General features: G+C 41.6%; 1 protein-coding gene across 1 annotated transcript in view; it reads right to left on the bottom strand.

The window, feature by feature from the left end:
* Positions 1-19134, bottom strand: part of LOC147684240 (uncharacterized) — a 270590-nt gene that overhangs the window by 47410 nt on the left and 204046 nt on the right. Inside the window, exons 79-83 of the mRNA XM_086944641.1 lie at positions 18685-19065; positions 13981-14264; positions 12861-13132; positions 3700-4356; positions 2126-2373 (exon numbers count right to left, since the gene is read on the bottom strand). Coding sequence (XP_086800767.1) covers positions 2126-2373; positions 3700-4356; positions 12861-13132; positions 13981-14264; positions 18685-19065 — 1842 coding nt within the window. The remainder of the gene's footprint in view (positions 1-2125; positions 2374-3699; positions 4357-12860; positions 13133-13980; positions 14265-18684; positions 19066-19134) is intronic.

Below are 19134 nucleotides of genomic sequence, written 5' to 3'. Positions count from 1 at the left end.
GAATTGGTTGATGCTTTGTCAGAGAACTAGACTCTACTGGACTGGGGAAATAGTGGAGAGGGATTACTGTCTCTTCACCAGGATTGGTGGCAGAGGCAACTAATATAGAAAGTAGAACTACAGGCCATCTGCTTCTACCTCTGGCGGACGTCTCTCCTGAGCACCCTGGTGGGTCAGAAGTACTTAGCAACATATGTATAAGGCCGAACGACTGCACCTGTGGTTGTGTCGGGATTACCACATGAGCCATCCGACCCAGAACGTATCCTGGGAGGGACTCGAGGGCTTTAATTTTCACTCATGGCCTTTGTGTCTGTTTAACTCTAAGGGTTGGTCAATCTGCTTTCAGAACCATTGGAACCATCTTTTCAGGATAGATGCTACTGGAAATATCTCTATTTAAAGATACAGTAGGACCTAAACTTAAACCAGTGCTGGTCCCAGTTTCTGATGGAAACCAGTCAAATCATTGGAAATTTGCACTCCCCCGGTTTCCCCGTCATTTAAGTATTCGACTCTGTCAAGCCGCTCATGCGTAAAGACACCTAAATTCTGATTCTTCCGGGGAGAACCAGTATCTCTTGTGTAAGAGCATTGACCTTAAGACCATTTAAAGTCTAAACTGGCCCCTTATGAACCAGGTCTGGGCTCCCTGTCATTGACAATCAGATTCCTGAGGCCCCCATTCACTGGACTCTAGAATCTTGGGTTTGTCACCCAGAAGCCATGGATTTGTGGTTTGAACGTCCCAGGTCACTCTCAGCCGTGGATACTTTGCCTGCTCTCATCAGCCTCCTGACAACCTTCTTAGTTAACCCTCTAGAGTCCAGGACTCCTGTCAGTCAAACTATCTCTACACACAAACACTCATCATCCTCTCCTAATAAACACCTACCGACACATCTACGATTGGCACATTTTGAAAGGACAGTGTCTTTCAACGCTGCTATGACCATCAGCCAACCCCTTTCAACATCTCTCCAGACAATCTGACATTGCTTTTGAGAAACTATTCCTTTAGCAACAAACTCACTCTCTAGCCTACAGTCACCCAAGAGACTATAGGAAATTCTGATCATAGAAAGAAACCTTCACTCAGAGCCCAATTCCTATTCCTCACAAAATTCACAACTACTGCCTTCTACAGCAAAACATATAGTCACCCCTGTGGCATTATCTTGGGTGAGATGTTGTGAGAGTAACCAATAAAATCATTGTTACAACAAGTAATCTCATACAGTCCAAAAGCCCTTTAACCCGTTCCGTGCTGAGGACAGCCCCCAGCCGTCCCATGGGACGGTGGGTGTGTGGGAGGATGGCCGGGGGCTGTCCGAACCCCGCCCACTGTTTAAAATGCCCGCACTGCGGCGGAATTCGCGCTGCAGTCAATGGGTTAAGTTTCATGGCAAAGCTCTCCACCTGGACCTTATGTTCATCTCCATACAACACTTCCCACTGCAGATGATTTCCTTCCAGGCAGACCCACTTTTCTTCATTCTGTGAAAGTGAGATAGAGCAGGGCCACCACTATTTTGATGTAGAAGACTAGGGTCTGCTCCATCTCCTCTCATGGTGCAGCCAGTGTTCATGTTTATGAACACAATGCCCTGTCCTTTTGGCACCAGAGACAGTGCAGCATTGAAGTAGGACCAGGAATTTCAAACGCCTGTTTCACCTTTTAGGGCAGAGGGACCAATAGGACTACATTGAAAGGGCAGGGATCCCTCTACAGGGGGGTAAAGTTTGTGGCGTCAACCTCTTACGGGGCACCTCAAACACCCAAGTGCCTCTTAAGTAATGGATTTAGACTCTCTTTTAAATGGGGGGCACAGCGTGCTGCCTGTCAGCCTTTCTTCTCTACAATCACATCAGTAGCACAGTGTGTGTAATGGGTCAGATGCATCCCCAAATGAGCAAAGGACACACTTAATGTAAAACATTGATTACTGTCTTGAACTTAACACATTTGTAAAATATACATCCACTTGGTGCATGTCACAGAAGGAGGCACATGAGTGGCTGCTGCTCATTCTATAACCCGCAAGCACCTTGTTGCACACCACAGCACCTCCAGAGTATGGCCCTGACTCTCATGTGACAGCAGACAGTTGATTAGACAACTTACGTTCACTTTCTTGTTCTTGAGCAAGGTTATCCGGCTGCCGTAGACATCTACGTGCACCGAGTTGACGTAGGAGACCTCGGTGTTCGAGCCTCGAAACTCATTGGTTGCAGAGACATTGAAGGAAGGCAGGCTGTTCCCTTGGCTGCAAAGTGTGGCTAGCATGTATGTGCAGTTGCCCATGAAGTGATGGACTCTGTTGTCAAATGTGTTGTAGTGCGGGTCTCCAGAGGCACTGCAGGTGACCTGGCCTATAAGAAAGACAAGCAGTACAGAGACACACAGTAAACCAAACACATCTGTGCAAACTGATGGTTGAATGGGAGGATCAAGGATGCTGTCGTCATCAAAAAAATGATACTTTGAATAAAGCGGACATCATTATAGAATACTATTTTACTTAATATTGGTTTATATTTGCCTTTTGAGCTCAATCCCACAGAGATGAGTTTGTTCTTTCAAGAATCTAGAAACAACATATGACACAACCCTAAGATACTAATAGTAGAGACATTCAGAAGCTTTTGTGGGGCCAGGGTCACCAGACTCATGCATTGGCCCCTCTCTGCTATCAGCACAAGCAGCTTCTTTAAAAGAAAAATAATGTTTGAGGATACATTTGTTTGGCGGATCGAGTATATGGTGCACACTATAGGTCTTTGCCATTACAGGCCCCGCTGTGTAAAAAATGCACATAACGCCTAGTTTTGTGATTTAGAAATTAATTCTGCAGGGCACTGAGAGGTGTGGGCCAGAAGCAAGAAGTCCTGGGTGCCTATCTTCTAGTGAGGGCCCTGAATCTGAGTCAGCAGAGTGGCAGAAGTATCAGACATGTGAGTGACTCTGCTCTCTACCTTCACGCCTCCAGAGTGCCTGGATGTAGGAAGACCACATGACTTCTCTTGAGGCAGTGCTAAGTCAGAATGTGTTAAGCTTCTGAGAGATATAGGTGGGTTAATGCACAGTATGCTGAGGTCAATGCATCAGCAGACGTTTACTGTTAGTGATGCAAGCTGAATGAAGTGACCGGTGGTTCTTGTCGGGCGGATGCAACAAGTACTACTGAAAGTGCTGATATAAATACCTGGTTTTCACGCCAAGAGACCAATCCCAATTATTAGACCTTACCTACATTAAATTGTCACGTGGTCTACGAAAAATAACCGCCTGGATAACATGATGGAAAATCATCTCAATTCACTTTCTGAATAACAGTTAACATTTTAAACCCATGAATAAATAAAAATGGATAAGGCAAGTATTATATATCACTTCTTTCTAGGAGTGAGACTGTTTTAAGTGCCCATGATTTTAGCATACAAGCCAAGTGACGTGTGAGGAAACAAGTTCCCAGGGCCTAACTGAGAAGTTGGGATTGGATTTCGGATCTCCTGCTCCGAGAGTGAAAGCCCTAATGAGTAGACCAGTGAGCAGAAGACAGGTCTACAGTGCAATATAAAAATAAGTTCTTATTTTCATGATGTAATGACCAAAATGTTAAACACCTGCCATGTGAAAAGCAGAAAACATCCATAGTAAAGCCAGCTAACGTATATATTACACATATTAATACTCACTTGTGGGTGGAGGAAGGGTTGTGGTTGTGCTTGTTCCTGGTCTGTTTCCTCCTGTAGTGCTTGTGCTTGTGGTGCTTACTGTAGTGCTTGTTACAGGTGTGCTTCTCGTTGTCGTGCTTGTTCCGGGTGTGCTTCTTGTTGTTGAGCTTGTTCCGGGTGTGCTTCTAGTTGTTGTGCTTGTTCTGGGTGTGCTTCTCGTTGTTGTGCTTGTTCCAGGTGTGCTTCTCGTTGTTGTGCTTGTTCCGGGTGTGCTTCTCGTTGTTGTGCTTGTTCCGGGTGTGCTTCTTGTTGTTGAGCTTGTTCCGGGTGTGCTTCTCGTTGTTGTGCTTGTTCCGGGTGTGCTTTTCGTTGTTGTGCTTGTTCCGGGTGTGCTTCTTGTTGTTGTGCTTGTTCCAGGTGTGCTTCTTATTGTTGAGCTTGTTCCGGGTGTGCTTCTCGTTGTTGTGCTTGTTCCAGGTGTGCTTCTAGTTGTTGTGCTTGTTCTGGGTGTGCTTCTCATTGTTGTGCTTGTTCTGAGTGTGCTTCTCATTGTTGTGCTTGTTCCGGGTGTGCTTCTCGTTGTCATGCTTGTGTCAGGTGTACTTCTTATTGTTGGGGGTATAGATGTGCTTAAGTGGGGCGAACTTGTAATTGTTCTTGGTGTGCTTGTTGTCTGATCTAAGACGTAAAGAGTTATATCATTAAATGTTTTATTTGGTTAACATTTAAAAGTCACACACAAGACCAGACTACAATGACAAACGACTTTAGTAAACTTTATTATCAAACTATTTAGCTCTGAGTCCCAGAGTCAACACTGAGTCAGCACTCACTTTTGGTAGATTTCGGTAGTTTGCTCTCTGCCCTCAGCTGAATCCCTCAACAATGGTGCCTGGGGTCATATCAATAACACTATGACTAAATTTAAAAACATATATAGAACACATTTACCCTACAACAGCAGGATTAAATAATACAAAACAGGCTAGTTCTTGAGAACTGTATGGTATGGTTGACTTAATTTCCCCCATTGGATTTTTTGTATCAAGATTTGCACAAGCATTGACAAAGCCAATAGATTATGTCAGTGAAACCTATTGGCTTTTCTAATGCCTTTTGACTTTGAAGACAGGTTATCTCTGAATGTTTTTGTAATGTTCTTAGAAATGTTATTTTAGGAAAGGTTTTTCTAAGAGAGCAGCATGGCCACATTGGCTGTGCATGCATCCATGGTGGCCATCTTTAAATGCATTAGCAAAATGTTAACGAGAAACTGGATATCCTAGGAATACGGCGTGACACACTGAGGAAACTCTTCTCCAATGTGGGACTGAGAGTGGCTCGGCGAAATACAGCTAGACTTTCTGGGAGTGGGGACTATACCCACAATTGAACAATGGGGCAGAGACATTGATTGGTGCATGGGGGAGGATATATATATATATATATATATATATATATATATATATATATATATATATATATAAAACTCTAACTCTGCAGCGCGGCGGAGGCTGCGTTCGGGTGGGGTGAGGGGCAATCGCCTATCGGTAGAACAAACCCCTGCAAGGGAAGCCGAGGTGTAGCGCGCAAACAAAACATAGGAGAGTTAAGTCCTAAAACAAAAATAACGCTCACCTTGAAACGTACATAGCCTGGCTACACCCGAGTTAATCGGGAAAAATCAGCAAGTCACCCAGAGAGGAAGCCGAGAGAGTACGTCATCGGCGAAACTGAAGAATCCTTAAAGGGGTCGTGCAGCATTTTTGGAAAACCGAGTAAACACAGTGTGTTCTACAGGGAGCAACAAACACGTTTCTTTGAGGTCCAGCATACTTTAGGAATAAGGGAGCTGGTTGTCCTCAATAAGATTACAAACACTATACACACCTGGCCATTAAAATTGTGTATCAACAAGAACATAACAACCAAACCCTGCATAGTTCATGAATGGCGGATAAAACAAGGAATCGCCAATTAAGGGCGAGCGAGCTTCTGAATGACGATAGTCCTCCCACAATGACCTCTGATGCCGAAGGGGATAGAGCAGAAAAAACAAAGGAGAGAACACTTGCCAACATAGTACGAGAACTACAAAGTCAGCGAATCCAAGAAATTAATAAATGGTGGGAAAAAACATCTCTGGAAAAATATATTGAATTCAAGAGGGTCCTGCGAGGTCTGAGGATCCTAATTATACCGACCTTAAATGACTTGGATACTGATTTGATAAAATTATGTCAGACAGATACAAATGAATGCTCCTTTAAGCTAATGAGGACTCTAATTATTCATGCAGAGAGGAAACTAGAAAAAATCACGAGCACAATAACAGCTCTAGAATCAGAACTCGCAGACATTCCGACATCTGAGGAAAGCAAAGAGGCAATGGAAAACCTGGAAAAGAAAGTGGCAAAACATGAGATGGAGGTAGAGAAGAGAAAAGCCAATAAGTTCACCAGGGATAGGTTGGACTATATGAACGGTTGAATCTATACATTCGCACGAAAGTATGACACCCTAAGAAGTCATGTTGCCATGGATAAAAATATGGATAGAACCAATGAGCCGACAGAGGATGTAGACAGTTCGGAAGTGAGCTCTGTTGAAGGGGAGTCTAGTGCAACACCATTGGATTTTCGGGGGGAGATCAAGCTAGCACACATGGTCACGCGACAAAGAGGAAGAGGCAGATCCAATGCGTGGGGAAGGGAACAACGTCCTCCGAAGAAACCCCCGACAAACCAAAAACCAGAAGGGGTGGAAAAAGAAGTAAAAGCAAAGCGAGGCAAAGGAAAGCAAAAATAATCCTAAAGAAGAGAATGTCCATGTCTAACAACATAGTGATAAACTTATCTAATAAACAACTTTCGGATACTCTTTTGAAACTGTTAAATAGAGGTCTCTCTTTTTGCCCGACAAAAACTATAAATGCACCCAACGCACACATTGACCTTTACAAATTTTGCAGGAAAGTGAAATTAAAAAAATATTTCGCTGAGAAGAATCAAAGCAACAAAAAAACATATGTCTCTAAAACTAATGATATTACATCAACTGTCGCACAAAAAGACCCAACAGCGATAATAACTCTAGCATCAATTAAAGAAATCCCCTCTACCAGCCAAGAGGACAATACGATCACTCCTGATATGGAAATCAGCTTTTGTAAGAACATTGGGTTATCCACGAACCTAGGAGGTAATAGTGGACTGAAAAGAAATTCAAAGTTCTGTCCACAACTCCCGCCAGGCAATAAAGTGGACCTATTTCAAGAACTTATGGTCGAAGAAATAACAAAAATTTCAGATAAATCTACAAAAAATGGACAAATGAGGAAACAAAATCTTTCTCCGGAAGAACAAAAAGCCATGATGGATTTGAGAAATGATACGTCAATAATCATAAAATCCTCTGACAAAGGGGGCAACCTCGTTATACAAAATGTTTCAAATTACATTGAGGAAGCGAATAGACAGCTGGAAGTCAAGGAACATTATGAAAAACTGACTGCAAATCCTATGGAAGGATGGACAAGTGAATACCACTCTATGCTACTAACCTGGAAAGACAGAGGTCTATTAGATTTTGACGAATATAGTTATCTAAAAACAAACAATCCGATCATGGCAACTATATATTTTCTACCGAAAATTCATAAGTCACTAGATTGTCCACCAGGGAGACCAATTGTAAGTTCGATAGGATCCCTCTTGGAGTCTACATCTAGATTTATAGATATTTTTCTTATGAACTATGTGACAAGCCTACCCTCTTTTCTGAGAGACACAATGGACTTTTTGCAAAAAATCACTACATGTGAATGGAAACTATCTTATCAAATGGCGACAATAGATGTTGCATGACTTTATACCTCAATCCGCCACGAGGATGGCATTGAGGTAGTGAAGGAAGTACTCAAAGCACGATCTGTGAATTTTTTGGAACATTCAAACATGCTACTGGATATGCTCCGATACTGCTTGACCCATAATGCTTTCCTGTTTTTGGGGGGGGGACATATCTCCAGAAACAGGGGACCGCTATGGGGACATCATTTGCACCCACATATGCAAATCTTCTAATGGGGGCATGGGAGAGTAACATGATACAAAAAGATCAAGAGAATTCTGAGGGGCCAAAAATCAAACTCTGGTGTCGTTTCATAGACGACTTGTTTGTCATATGGGACGGAAACGAAAACTCATTGGAAAAATTAATTGGTTCTCTCAACAATAATAAATACAACTTAAAATTCACGTCAACAATCAGCTCCCACTCTCTGATCTTCCTAGATGTGGAAGTTTTTGCAAAAAATAATAGACTTTGCTCAGAAATCCATAGAAAACCGACTGCATGTAATAGCATTCTACATGCAAACAGCGGACATCCCATCAGAATGAAATGGAGTATTCCTTATGGACAAATGTTGAGAGCAAAAAGGAACTGTTCCGAACAAGAAGATCTAACTGAGGAAATAGAGAAAATGAGTGCCAGATTCCTTGAAAGAGGATACCCAATGGAAGTGATATCTATTGCACAAAATAGGATGCATCTGAAAAAGAGAGAGGAGTTACTAACTCCGAAACTTAAGAGATCAAGAATTAACACGGAACAAGAGACAAGTCAAGGGAGTGAAACAACTAGACTGATAGTGGACTTTAACAATCAAAGTACTAGCATGAAGAAAGCCTTTCAAAAACATTGGCAAGTCCTCCTTCTAGACAACACCTTGAGAGAAACCTTGACAAAAAATCCAAGTATTACATACCGAAAAACCTCCTCCCTAAGAGACATACTAACGCAGAGCCATCTAGTATTGCGTGAGGAGAGAAAACAGACATGGCTAACAACACCAGGCTTCTGGAAATGCCACAAACGTAAAGCCTGTGAGCATGGAACAAACATCAAGAATTACAGATTACAAAATGGCAAAATGGAAACCATACAAGACCACATTACTTGTGACTCAAAATGTGTGGTCTATAGGTTACAATGCCCTTGTGGAAAGTACTATATCGGGAGCACAGTGAACAAATTAAAACTGAGAATACTCCAAAATCTAAGGGCGATAAAAAACAAGGACCCTTGCTACCCGATGGCCACACATTTTGCTCAACATCATCAGAGTAACCCCGCCCTTCTAAAATACTCGGGGATCAAGATGTGCAAAATCCCGGAACGAGGCGGAGACCAGTTGGTACAATTAAGACGTCTTGAATCTAGAATGATACTGAGCATGGGAACAGAGGTACCATTTGGCCATAATTTGGATGCCGAACTACATGTACATTTGTAAAATGGAATAGAAAAGATCAATGACATTGTAAGAGTGGAATCTTTCACTATAGAACTGTATGATAACTTGTACATTATGGAAATGTAAGATGTTGGACTGAGCACATACCCGAAATCATTATGAAATCAGTAACTAGAGGAACCAATCAGATCACAAGAAGTAGAAACTTGAATGGATCATAAGAAATGATCAGGAAAGATGAGATTCAAAAACTTATGAATATCAAAGAAGTACAACTAAAAAGAGGACATATTTAGATAAAGTACTTTACATAAATTATGTTTTCCAGCATTGTAAAGGAAAAAACTGCAAATGGCGATGAATGATCTAGAGATGTATATAATTGTAAATAACAGGTTAAATACAGATTATATATGGATATATTATGCATTAATCTAGAACACACCCACATATTGTTTTATACTTTATACTTCAAATTGCAGCGGATATTTATCCTCCTTGTTGTTACTTAGTTAAATATTGTAGAAATTGAATACCTACAATAATTGTTTTTGAAAACCACTCCCTTTCTCCCTTTTCTACCTTGGTTTCTTTATACAGGTCACTGAGAGTACTTTACTGAAATAATCCAAATTTGATATCTAATCACTGTATATAGAAGAAACTTGATCTGATTGTAAATACTTCATTTTTATTGGTATAGGGTCACTCTTGTACTTCACGTAAATTTAACATTCACGTAAAATGATAGCGAGTATGTACTGGCCATAACATCTACTATGCAGGGTTGGAGGTCTAGATGACCATGGAAATAGTAGAGGGTACTGACACATATCACTATATTTAAGTAAGGTCTAGACCAAAGGACTCTATGGTCCAGTTGAAGGCAGGAGCCGAAACGCGTAGACCGTCCATTTGATGCACTTTATTTTTGCACATGGTGTGTAATTAAAATCGTGAAGAAATCAACTGTTGCTGTGCCGTGTCTTTGTCTACGAACTCGTAGGAGAAGAAGCTGTGGTGATATATATATATATATATATATATATATATATATCCCGGGATGTCACCTTAATTTTGACAAAATCTGTCACGTGTGACCCTATTGCTGTTTGTTGTAAACATACATTGGAACCTTATGTGTTTGGATGTGCTTTATTTAAAAAATAAAAACAATAAAAAGGTTTTTAAAATAACACCGTAAGACCAAAATGCTCCTGAGTTGGACAAACACATACATAGGGAGGAAAGCCATCAAAACTGAGACAGACGAGAAAGTCATCCAATCATGACCAACGTGCTGGCCAAAAGTTCCCTCTCAGGATATGCTCTGTATTGGAAATGACAGGTAAAGCTGTCTGTAGTGATTATATACGCAGTGGATTTTGGTAAAAAAATGACAAAGTTGTCAGAGTCAGTGAAAGCAGGAGAAGTGTTATGCAGTATGGTCAGATGTGGGAAGGGTATAGAATTTGAACAGAGTAGTGTTGTGTTGTAATTCAGAACAAGTAGACGACAGACAGATTAGACATAGACGATAAGAAAGGCTGTAATGTTTTGATGTGTGAGTAGGAAGTTGTAGTGTCTGACAGGGAAGCAACTTATGGGGTTGGATGAGGCCCCAACATGGTAATGTTAGGTTTATAGGGTGTTTCGTTTGAAGAAGGAATGATGAAGGAAATATTATTGTTTCCTGACTGAAGGCTGAAGTCTATGAATAGGGTTTAGTCGGTGTTTTGCTCATTCTAGTTTAGAGAATTTGTTTGCAGGGTATTTTTTAGGTTATATCTTTTGGGAAACTGTCCCCTTATTTGGTATGGTTATGTTTATTAGATTGTTAGACAATAAAGAGTGTCACAGAGTATTATTTTGTGGTGGTTTGTGGAATAACAGAGTGAGTAGAATATGGAATATAGTTTCCGGCATGCTTAGTGTGTGACTGAGAAGTGCAGGCGGCTGGTGGTTAAATCTGGGAGCATGTGGCAGGGTTTGTTGCTCCTTTTAGAGCTATTTGTGCTTGCTAGTAAACATTTCAGTCACCTTGAACCCACCTGACAGCTATTCTTTGATCCTACACTGAACCTGCCCTTCATGCAGTGGCGCAGCATTTTCCCTTCACAACAGCAGGTACTGACGGGACAACTCCACAAACCTGGTCTAATGCATGTTTGCCTGTTTGTCTTTGTTAGTACAGTGGTGCTCCAATTGACTAGAGATACAGAGCATTCTCTTGATTGGACCAGTGCACCCTCCCCTCACATACACATAAGCTAGTGATACTCTTCTGCTGCTTCTCCTTCAGTATTAGTGCAATATGTTAGGATGTGGGAGCCCGCAGGATGTCTCCCCTCATCTGTTACTACGGTTCAAACTTAGGGATTGGATTCTAGGATGATCCTGTCAGCCATGGCTTATTATTCTAAGGGCTGGAGCTGGGCACTCTGTTTATCCAGAAGGCACTTGTCCATTATACCACCTTCCCTTTTACACCGTTAGTGATAATTACCCAGTCCCACACATAACTGTGTAGACCTCTACGCTGTGGCTTCAATGCCACTGGTTACACTGCACTGACAGACAAACTTTGGTCTTGTGCAACATTTTCTCATGTTCTTATTCAGGACTGCAGATATGCATTGGAATTTATCTAGCATAACCTTGGCTCATGAGCAGACAGAAGTGCGTGTGTGTTGGGCGCAGGGGCTATTCACAATTGTGTACATCATTTCTGCGGGGGAGATTTCACTTTTACTTAACATTTTCACAGGACCTTGGACAGGAGTGGTTTGCCCAGTATCTCAATTTGCAACTATGGACACAGGTATGTGAACAGCTCCCCAGGGTTTGTCAGCAGTACATGTCCATGGCTCCGGAGGCAGAATTGAACCTGAAGTGGGTCCAGGAGGAACAGTTGCTTTCAAGGGAAGAGCTGCTAACCCTATTGGCTAATTCTGCTGGTCCATGGGCCTTAAAATGCACAAGAGGGTACCTGTAGGATGCAAATAATGCATAGTACGGCATCCTTAAATGCCTAAATCTGTTGTGGTATCACAGACAGATCTGGAAATGTAGGGTGCATCTGAATCAGCTATGGAATAAGCTCTTTGGTACGGGCTGGGCGGCTTGATGTTATTGTGACTTCACAGACAGAGAGTAGCGAGGTTGTTAGGAGGCCCACTTGGAATTCTTGTGTTTCTTTTTTGACTTGGACTTATTTGAAGACTTGGTACATGACAAAATCATGTTGTGGGACTGGCCTGGGAACAAATCTGTATCTTCTACACTCCTTGAATGACTGCAAACACCAGAGATACACCTTGTAGGAATCTGTCACCAACAAATGATTGTGACAGCCCCTAGAAGGTTTAAATCCTTTAGGTTTGGTTGGGCGTTTTTCCTTGCACACAGGTAAATAATCTGGGTAAAACAGCTCATCAAGTGACGACAAAGAAGTAGGAGGTAGTTCCGGATCCATGTAATGCAAAGAAAATAAGGAACCATCAGCGCACATTGGTGGCACAATATGCAGCTTTAGTCGTCACTTCCAGGGTGAAGTGGAGTCGATGTGGAGCTGCACGATGCCACCTTGTGGTGCACTGGGGCTATTTTGAACATTCTTTCACATCCAGTCTGGTGGCAAGGGATAATCACAAGTTGAAGAAACAGTGGTAAGTAGTATCCATCAGAATGCCCAAGCAAGATTTTCGTGGTTAATTGCGTGTCCATGGATGCTAAGTTAGGAGTCCTAACTTTACTACTACTAAATGCCTTCTGTGAATGGAAATAGTAGTAAGTTTAGGATTTTATCTCAGATTAGTTCAGTGAATCTGCCCGATATATTCATCTATATTTTAAATAAAACACATAGCATAAAAAGAATGTATTAAACCTGAATAAAATGATTAAACTCAGAATAACTTACCACAGACGGTCCCCTTCCTCCAGTCTCCCAGGTGTACTCCGGCCACTTCACAGGCTGACGCATAGGAGCCCAGGGCTTGGCAGAGTTGCTCAGAGCTCCCTCCGTTGGCGCACACGTCATAGACACAGCTCTCAAAGTATGACTGGGGTGGTATAAGCACATGGCAGGGAGCGAAGGGGCCAGTTCCTGTAGTTAGGATCTTGCACTGTTCTCCGTACACTTGTTCCAAGGATGGTGAGCACAATATGGGTGGGATTATCGTAGAACTGCAACTAATGGACAAACAAGGATGCATCAGTAATTGTGGCAATGCAAGAGGGCTTTCCAGGATAGCTTAGGAATATTGGGGGTTAGAAATATTGGCCAATCAGCTATTATATAGAAATGGACAATTCTATCTCTCACTTAACAAAGTTATCATGTATGTGGAACAATGAGGTCCACCTATCGGAACATTGAATGAGCACGACAGTCCTAAAGTGCACAAACATTTGATACGACACAGGTCCCTTCTTCAGGAAAACCCCTATATGAATGCCATGTATTACAACTCACTGTGCTTCATTTGTTCGCCCAAAGTAATAACACATGCACCGGCAGCAAAGGATCACCTTCATTATTCAAACAAAAACATAACACAACTCATCTAACTTCCTGTTATTACCAAAGTAAGTACACCTTACAAATGTATTGTGCATTATTAGGAGTGGATATAGTTGTATTATGTAAATTTTGCAAACTCTATGCACATTTTTGCAAAGTTAAAAAATATGTGAAGATTTACACTTAGCAAAATTTGTGTGCAAATTATATCTTTTCCACGAGACATGGCACATAGTTAACATTATTCTTATATATTTATCTTGGCTATTTTTTATTAGTGAAAATCATCTCACAAAGTGGTGAAAAGTACCTTTCAACATACAGAACATCTTTGAACATATGACGGCAAATCTAATCTCAGAAATTGTGCACACTTTTCTTAAGTGCAAAGCTTAGAAAATCACAAATAAATGCCAATGTGAAAAAACTTTGGACAACCATAGTCATTGTCATATTGTATTCTATGTGTCTTCTCTGTATTATACAATTAGTGAGTGTCATCTGAGAAGGTACTTACTTCCATTCATCATCAGGCACCCTCCAGCTGTTTCCAAAGTCGTTGACGTCTTGAACCACAGCGCCATCTGGTTTCATGAAGTCATCCTTCTCGTTGTCATTGTAGTTCCCACACAATCCACACAACACGCCTTCGTGGTATTCTTTCACTCTCACAAAGAGCTCGTGGTCGCCATTAAACTGAAGCTCGAGTCCAAAGTCTGTGGTCACCATCACGTAGGAGCCAGCAAGTGATATGTTCACTCCCGAAATATGAGCAGGTACACTGACCAATATGTGATTGATCTAATGGGAAAATCAAAATATAAAATATTAAACCATTTGTATAGAAATGTCTTTGCAGCTTAAAACTGTTACACCGGTCGGTTAAAGGGAAGACTGTTTTCCTAAAAAGGGACAGAGACAACATTTTTGGGAGTTCCAAAGGAATGGAGCTGCAGCATGAGAAGGACTGAACCAAAAAAGTCAGACCCTCATCCTTGTTTTCTTGAAACATATGACTGTTAGGGTGACGGAAGACTGAGCGAGGAGATCGCCTAGGAATGTGCCTAGAGTTACAAAAATGTACATTTCCAGAGACCTGCCATAGCTACAGCTGTGAAAAATGTATATGACTTTAAATAAGATTATGGTATGGAAACACAACCAGTGAAGAGATCTGAGAATGAGAGATGTTCACCTCATTCAGGAGCTTCCGTCACCTCTCTAGCTGCGTGTATACGGAGTACATGAAGACAACGCAAGAGATAGGACTGGGCGAGTCTTTTCTTGAGCTAACAATGGTGATGAAAGTAAATCACCATACGATAGATAGGCTGGTTCCTGTGGAGTTCCCTAATTTGATACGTACAAGGTACAAGATGGAAACACTGAAGCAACTGAAGAGTTAAGTTGCGATTCCGCATTTACCTTGAGGCATATTTGAGCGCAGTCGTCATATTATTCGAAAGGTGTGCACAGGCCACTGAATAACTCCTTCTTCTGGAAGAACTTTGATATTAAATGCTGACAAGAGTCAGCCTAGGACTCGGTAGTCGGTTCTCTCTGAGGAACACGAAGAATATGTTCACTTTTTGGTTGCAGTTGGATAGCCTTGACTGACATCATTAAAGTGTGCTCCCAAGTTGGTCAAGAGGCTTTATTTATGACAGTGGCAGTGTCAAACACAGTGTACAGCTTCCAAAGAGATCGCCCCAATCAAACAAAAGGACCATGGGTATAGTCAATCCATGTCTAGCGGTGGCCAGGGTGAGAAGGCCCCACCAACTGGTGGAGCTACTTTAGCTGGTCTTGCATACTCATAGATAGCTAGTGCACAGCTGTATCACATTAGTAGTTGACTCAAGTAGAGAGACAGGTTCTTGAGAAGAGTATGGGGACTGATTCGGCAAAGGGAAGGTGTGAGGCAAACATTGAAGGAATTGATGACGGCAGCTTTAGGCATTGATTAGAAAGTCAAGAATGTCTTCAGCTATAATGCCAGAGATTGTGTTCTCAGGGACCTCAGGTTATGTAGGGGCTGGGAGTGGTCTGAGTCATTTCAGAAAAGCTAGACAACAAAGCTAGCATGGATGCACTGCATGGAAGAGACTGTGTCACACCAGTCATCTGGTGGAAATGAGGTGGTTCTGTTGGAGCTTTTCTAGTTAGGTTTTTGTTAACTTTTTAGAGCCTTTGATCTTTACTGTAAATTTCTAAGGAAGGGTCATACATTTTTGGAAGACAGAGCAGAAGGCTTGAACCAGACAAACCATGGAAGATTTTAGAATGGCTTGAAAAACGTTGGGGTCTTTGAGAGTGTAGTGTTCATGGCCAAATCTTAATTGTTTACAGAAATTGGTAGAAGTATGCGTAGTTTGTTAACAGCAGGTGAGGCTGGTACTGTGCCAGATAGGTTGGAGCATCTTGAGACACCTTTAATAGAAGTTACAAGAGATTTGGTGGCCACGTAAGTGAGACATTCTGTACTTTCACATCCTACATTTCTCTACAAGTTGTTTTGCAGTTCATTGCTAGGGGCTTCAATTATTCACAGAAGACTTTGCTCAAAAGATAACAAAGTTCAGGCTTGGGGGGAGGGTGGTTTGCAGCTTAACATTGATGGGTCTGTGCAGAATGAGATATGGTAGTGTGTCTTGGTGATGAGAGGAGGCAGTGTGTCCTGGTCATAGGATCAGGCAGTGTGTCTGGGTGATAAGATCAGACGATGTGATCTCTTGCTGATTAGATCAGGCAGTGATTCTTGGTGATAAGATCAGGCAGTGTGTCTTGGTGATAAGATCAGGCAGTGTGTCTTGGTGATAAGATCAGGTAGTGTGTATTAAGATAGGATCAGGCTGTGTGTCTTGATGTCGGAAGGAGATAAGGACTTACATTTTAAGCATGGAGATTTTTCAGAGTCAAGGAGTGAAGCTTTGGGGTCTTTGTCCTAACTACAATTTGGCCAATTTTATGATCCCTCCAATAGTGACAGCCCAGGAGATTGGGGCATTGACAAGGCATCTGAGGAGAGTGTTGTTTCTGACTGGGGTCGGTAAGTAAGCGTGGCTTCCAGGCAGGAAGCAGAAACAATAGATAGAATGACTGTGGGTTGAGGCACTTTTCAGCTAATGATACAGAAGATGTGTGAATGACAATAACAACTCAGTCTCTTTAAGAGATGTCATTAAAGCACTCAAATGAGAATCTCTTGTGTGATGAAACTGGGAAGTTTCGACCGGGGTACATTGAGTGAGAGACACTACTCCACAATGAACTATTTTTCAAACTTAGAATTCAATAAACGTGTTGAAGGAATCCATTTTGTTCAACTGGTCTCACGGAGTTTTTACATTGTCTGACAGACTAGCTCACATATTTGATACTAAATGGCTTGTCTGACTTTTAATTGTGTTCAACTGCCCCAGATGGGATTGATTCTGGATTTACACCACCCAGATGTGTAATATTAAAAGCATCACAGCAGTACTGATACATAGGTTTTTAGAGCTAACTTGTTGGACTAAAACCATTTTGATGCATGAAAGGCGCCTTCTGCCATTAGGTAGGTGAGTCTAGTTAAGTAGGCACATAGGGCCCGATTCACAGAACTAACTTAAGACAAAATCCTTAACTTACTACTTTTGGTATTCACAGAAGTTAGGATTTTGTCTTAAATTTGTCTTAAGACAGACTTAAGACAGACTTAAGTTAGGATTTTGTCTTAAGTCTGTCTTAAGTCATTCTTAAGACAAAATCCTAACTTCTATGAATACCAAAAGTAGTAAGTTTAGGATTCTGTCTTCAGTTAGTTCTGTGAATCGGGCCCATTATGTAAAGAATAGCAACAAAAAAAAAAAAAAACGGTGTTGGATCTAGCCCTGATCTCTTGACTGGGTGAGAGCTTTCTGCTTAATTCAGAGACTCTGTCCCTCACCACCCCTTGTTGTATACATTATGTAAAGAATAGCAACTCCTGTGTATTGTGCCAAATGTGTATTTGTTTAGCAGGATCATCCCTGAACGTGCCTTAGTGCAAGATTGACAAAACTGGCAATGTGCTGAAGAGCATATTTAGGTATTTTGGTTGAAAAATCAGAGGCAGAATCAACTTTGTTAACTTGTGATATATAACAGAATTCTAATTATTAGGAAACTTAAATTCGTAGCCCCAACATTGGAACTGGTATTTCAAAAACACATTACATTTCACATTACATTTCAGCTTCATGAACAGGGAAATATCTGACCGGTTCTAGCATCCAAAGTCATGCCACAGGTGACTGCAGTTGGCCTTCCCATGGCCCAGGGTTCCTGAAATTGTGGGTGTAATTGTATTATCCTGGAAGAACTTATTCAACTTCTGGCAAAGTTAGGACTTTCCGTCCACTGGAAGATCAGGATAAAGGGTGAAGCTACTAACAACAGCAGGACATCTGTAGACTAATTTGTCCCACTTTGAAGTTTTGACAGCAATGTTTGAGGCATCTGTGGACCACAGACTCTTGATGTCTCCCCTCATGGCCACCTGTCTGCCGCGGCTCTTAGCCGTGCCGCACAATAAGATTTTAACACTGAAACATTAACAAAGGGCCTCACTTTTACTATTGCGAGTGCCTTGTGTTGGAAGCATCTCAATAATTAAGGTGGACCTGCAGGTACATCAGATGTATTTCCATTATTATTGACTGCGAGGCTGGTTACCATGTTGGATGCTGAAGTGGCCGCTCAGGATTTCATTTTGTTTTGTGACAACAAAGTTCACTACAAGGGATAGTTCCCGAAAAAAAATACTAATGTCCCTGATGCTTAGGGATCTTTCTGTTTGTATACCAGGGGCATTACAACATTTTCTTTCCTGGCACCACCAGGCCTCAGCTGGCAGTGATAAGACAACATTAATCGATGATGCTTGTTGGCCCTAAATATTTCAGAGTGAGCACCGCTGTAACCTGACGGCTTAGAGACCCTTGACAGGATGAAATGTCAAGGGTTTACATTTCAAAATCAGACTGAAGCTTCACCAATGGAAACTGAGTAGTTCCTTTAGCTCTAAATTTGGTGCAGGAATCATGAGTTTAATGAATGGATGAATTGAATATGGAAAAATCCATTTAGTATTAGTGCAGGAATCATGGTGCAATAGCAAATAATCAAATTATCATATAGTAACAAGAGCAAAAATTAAAAAGATGTTTATTAAAAAACAAAATTAAAGTATACTCACATAAACAAGTCTGTTTTTTCTGAGGGCGATATGATTGCCATTCACAGTGAGTGCTACGGAGTTCAGAGCGGTCCAGCTTGGGCTGCCGCGGTGCTCGTTGCGGGTGGTAACACTGAATCTGGTGGAGGTGTTTCCACAGGTCTCTGTGACGGTGTAGTTACAGGACCCCTGGAAGTGGTGAAGTGTCCCATCGAATGTTGAGTAGTGCGGGTCACCATAGATGTTGCAGGTGGCGGTGCTTGCTAGGTGACAGCCCCAGAAGCCATTTTGAATCTTACAGATTTCATTGTGAGTGCAGGATAATGCATTGCATTGCATTTTGTTGTTTCCCATGCATGTGCATGTGCTTTCACAGTTCTCTTCCACAAAAATCTCTCCTTTCTGCAAGACAATCACATTCATAAAATTAATAGAATACTTTCCATTGTCGTAGGAACACACTGTTTGTGG

Source organism: Lissotriton vulgaris, chromosome 11 (assembly GCF_964263255.1).
Source record: "Lissotriton vulgaris chromosome 11, aLisVul1.2, whole genome shotgun sequence".
In the NCBI taxonomy this organism is placed as follows: domain Eukaryota; kingdom Metazoa; phylum Chordata; class Amphibia; order Caudata; family Salamandridae; genus Lissotriton; species Lissotriton vulgaris.
This window is presented reverse-complemented; position numbering and strand designations above follow the sequence as displayed.